Source organism: Gavialis gangeticus, unplaced genomic scaffold, assembly GCF_001723915.1.
Source record: "Gavialis gangeticus isolate Ggan-Ray unplaced genomic scaffold, GavGan_comp1, whole genome shotgun sequence".
NCBI classification, from domain to species: domain Eukaryota; kingdom Metazoa; phylum Chordata; order Crocodylia; family Gavialidae; genus Gavialis; species Gavialis gangeticus.
Genome location: NW_017729022.1, coordinates 62,596,387 through 62,598,535, shown reverse-complemented (window position 1 = coordinate 62,598,535; position 2,149 = coordinate 62,596,387). Strand labels below are relative to the sequence as shown.

At 52.5% G+C, this 2,149-nt stretch overlaps 1 protein-coding gene across 1 annotated transcript in view; it reads right to left on the bottom strand.

Moving 5' to 3' along the window:
• SUN2 (Sad1 and UNC84 domain containing 2) overlaps positions 1-2,149 on the bottom strand; it is a 26,064-nt gene that overhangs the window by 18,047 nt on the left and 5,868 nt on the right. The window contains exons 2-4 of the mRNA XM_019515182.1: positions 1,510-1,682; positions 801-935; positions 338-433 (exon numbers count right to left, since the gene is read on the bottom strand). Of these exons, the coding sequence (XP_019370727.1) occupies positions 338-433; positions 801-935; positions 1,510-1,682 (404 nt within the window). The remainder of the gene's footprint in view (positions 1-337; positions 434-800; positions 936-1,509; positions 1,683-2,149) is intronic.

Below are 2,149 nucleotides of genomic sequence, written 5' to 3'. Positions count from 1 at the left end.
TAAACAAATCTCACCTCACCCCAGCTAAGAATCACTGCTCTAGACATACCCTGCAGCACTCCTGCTGTCCCACTCTTGTGACTCACTCACAGCCACGCCAATGTCTCTCTATACTGCCCTGCAGCTCTCCTGATCTTTCTGGTATTGAGTCCCCCTAATGTACATGGATGTTTATTAACTTTAAAACATCCATGGTGGATTTTTTTGGTATTTCCATTTAAAAGGGGCACATAACACAATACCTCTGCAAGCAATGGATCCTGTGAATGTATGGACATGAAACCAGTTTGTGCAGAGGAAGGCTGTAGCTGGGAGACACCCATTGCCCCATACTCACCTGGCGAAGTGACCACCAGCCAGAGAAATGACCCCACTCGGGAGGCTGCATTCCTGAAGCTAGAGCTAGAGCTGCTTTGGTCTGTGTAATGATGACCTGGAAGAAGAAGAGGAGAAGAGCCCCAAGGTGGAGTCTCACACCTTTGAGACCTCCTGGCTTTGGGTAGGAATTGATGGGATCCAGTGGGGCAGATGCTGTTCCTGAGCAAGTCAATATTAATCACTCTCTGCCCTGGTCACAGAGCCAGGTTGGAGTGAGGCTGGGCAGAATAGAGCAGCCTACTTCCCAGTCACAGAGCCGGATCTGAGGCTATTCTGTGAGAGAGGACTGTCTGCCTGAACTGGGTTATCTCCTCCCCAGGCAATGGAGTCAAGGCCAAGATGAGGTCTTTACCAGGAGGTCTCCTCCCCCACCAATGCCGCTGGTGCTACCAAACACCTCCAGGGGATAATCATCCACCTACCTGCATAGTCATCTTCAGAGGAATAGCCAGAAGAAGAGGCATAGGTATCGTAGATCTTGGTCTCTGCCAGCCCATTGATTTTACTGGACTCCGTATCTCCTGTGCCTCTTCTCCTCCTCACTGGGAGCTCCCTGCCTATCCAAGTAACAAAGGATCCCATTGAAAAAACAGCCAACAGCCTCCCATGCTCCTCTTCCCAAGGCCCATAGCGAGTCTCCGGAGCATGGGAAATGGGGTTTGCTGCTGGCAGCTCAGGGCAAAGAGTCTCCTAGTGACCTTTGGGATGGCTACCCCTAAGCACCTCAGCAATCGCTCCATTCCATTACCATCACCTCCCTCCCAATCCGATGCCCTGCAATGATCCTGCTGCTTCAAAAGTGCCACTCAGAAGGCAGACTGCCCTCCACCCTGGGACTGCTCCACTAACAAGACAGGGTTGTTGGTGGGGTGTGTACTTGACTTCCCAAGCCACTGACCTGAGTAATGGGCAACCGGTGTAGGCTAGGGCTATTTGGATGACTTGGCTTCCCTGTCAACTGCACCAAGGGGTTGTCCACCTCAGGCAGGTTTATGGTCCCTTTGGAGAAGCAGCTCAGAGAGGAAGCTCAGGACTCAGTTAATAAATCCATAGGGCAAAAGGAAGGCATTGCTCCAGGACCAGGGGAGTTAAGGTGGGGTCTGGCCAGCACCCATGGGTGGAGGCACTCACCCCAGTAGGATTCACTGTCCAGAGGATCATCATACGCAGTGCTATCCCCGGCAGAAAACCCCCTGCCACTGCCCAGGTAGGACTCGCTGACAATAGATTCGCTGTAGTAGGAGGTCTGGGTGGTAGGGGCAGGTGAGAGACGCTTCATGCTGCTCGACTTTTTCCTCAAGTTTCTACCAGGAGGCAAGAAAACGAGGGTGAATCTACAAGCCAGGTGCAATGTGAAGGGGAGAGATGGAGCCAGCCTTGCTCTCCTATCAGGGTTCACGCTTCCTGGGGCCCTGACCTGTTCCAGCCCACTCCAGCATGGAGGAGTAGCAAGGAGAGGCTTGGTCCTCTGGTGCTCTACAGCAGTGGCATATTTTAAACAAAGCAAGTTGCTGCCATACCTCCTTGCAAAATATGAGTCAGGGGAGCAGCAATTTCCCCACCCACACATGCATGTATCCACTTCTGGCCAATCACCAGCTCTACCATGCCATCGCCCTGCCTACTACCCCCATCTTTACTTCCTGTTTTCTTCCTCTGTAGCTGCTGTGGTTTCCTGCAGGTGTCTGTGACTAGGAGAGGCTGATAAGCTGGGTGGGCTTCCTTTGAGATATATACACATGCTTCCCTGCCCCAGGAGGCCCTTGAGTAC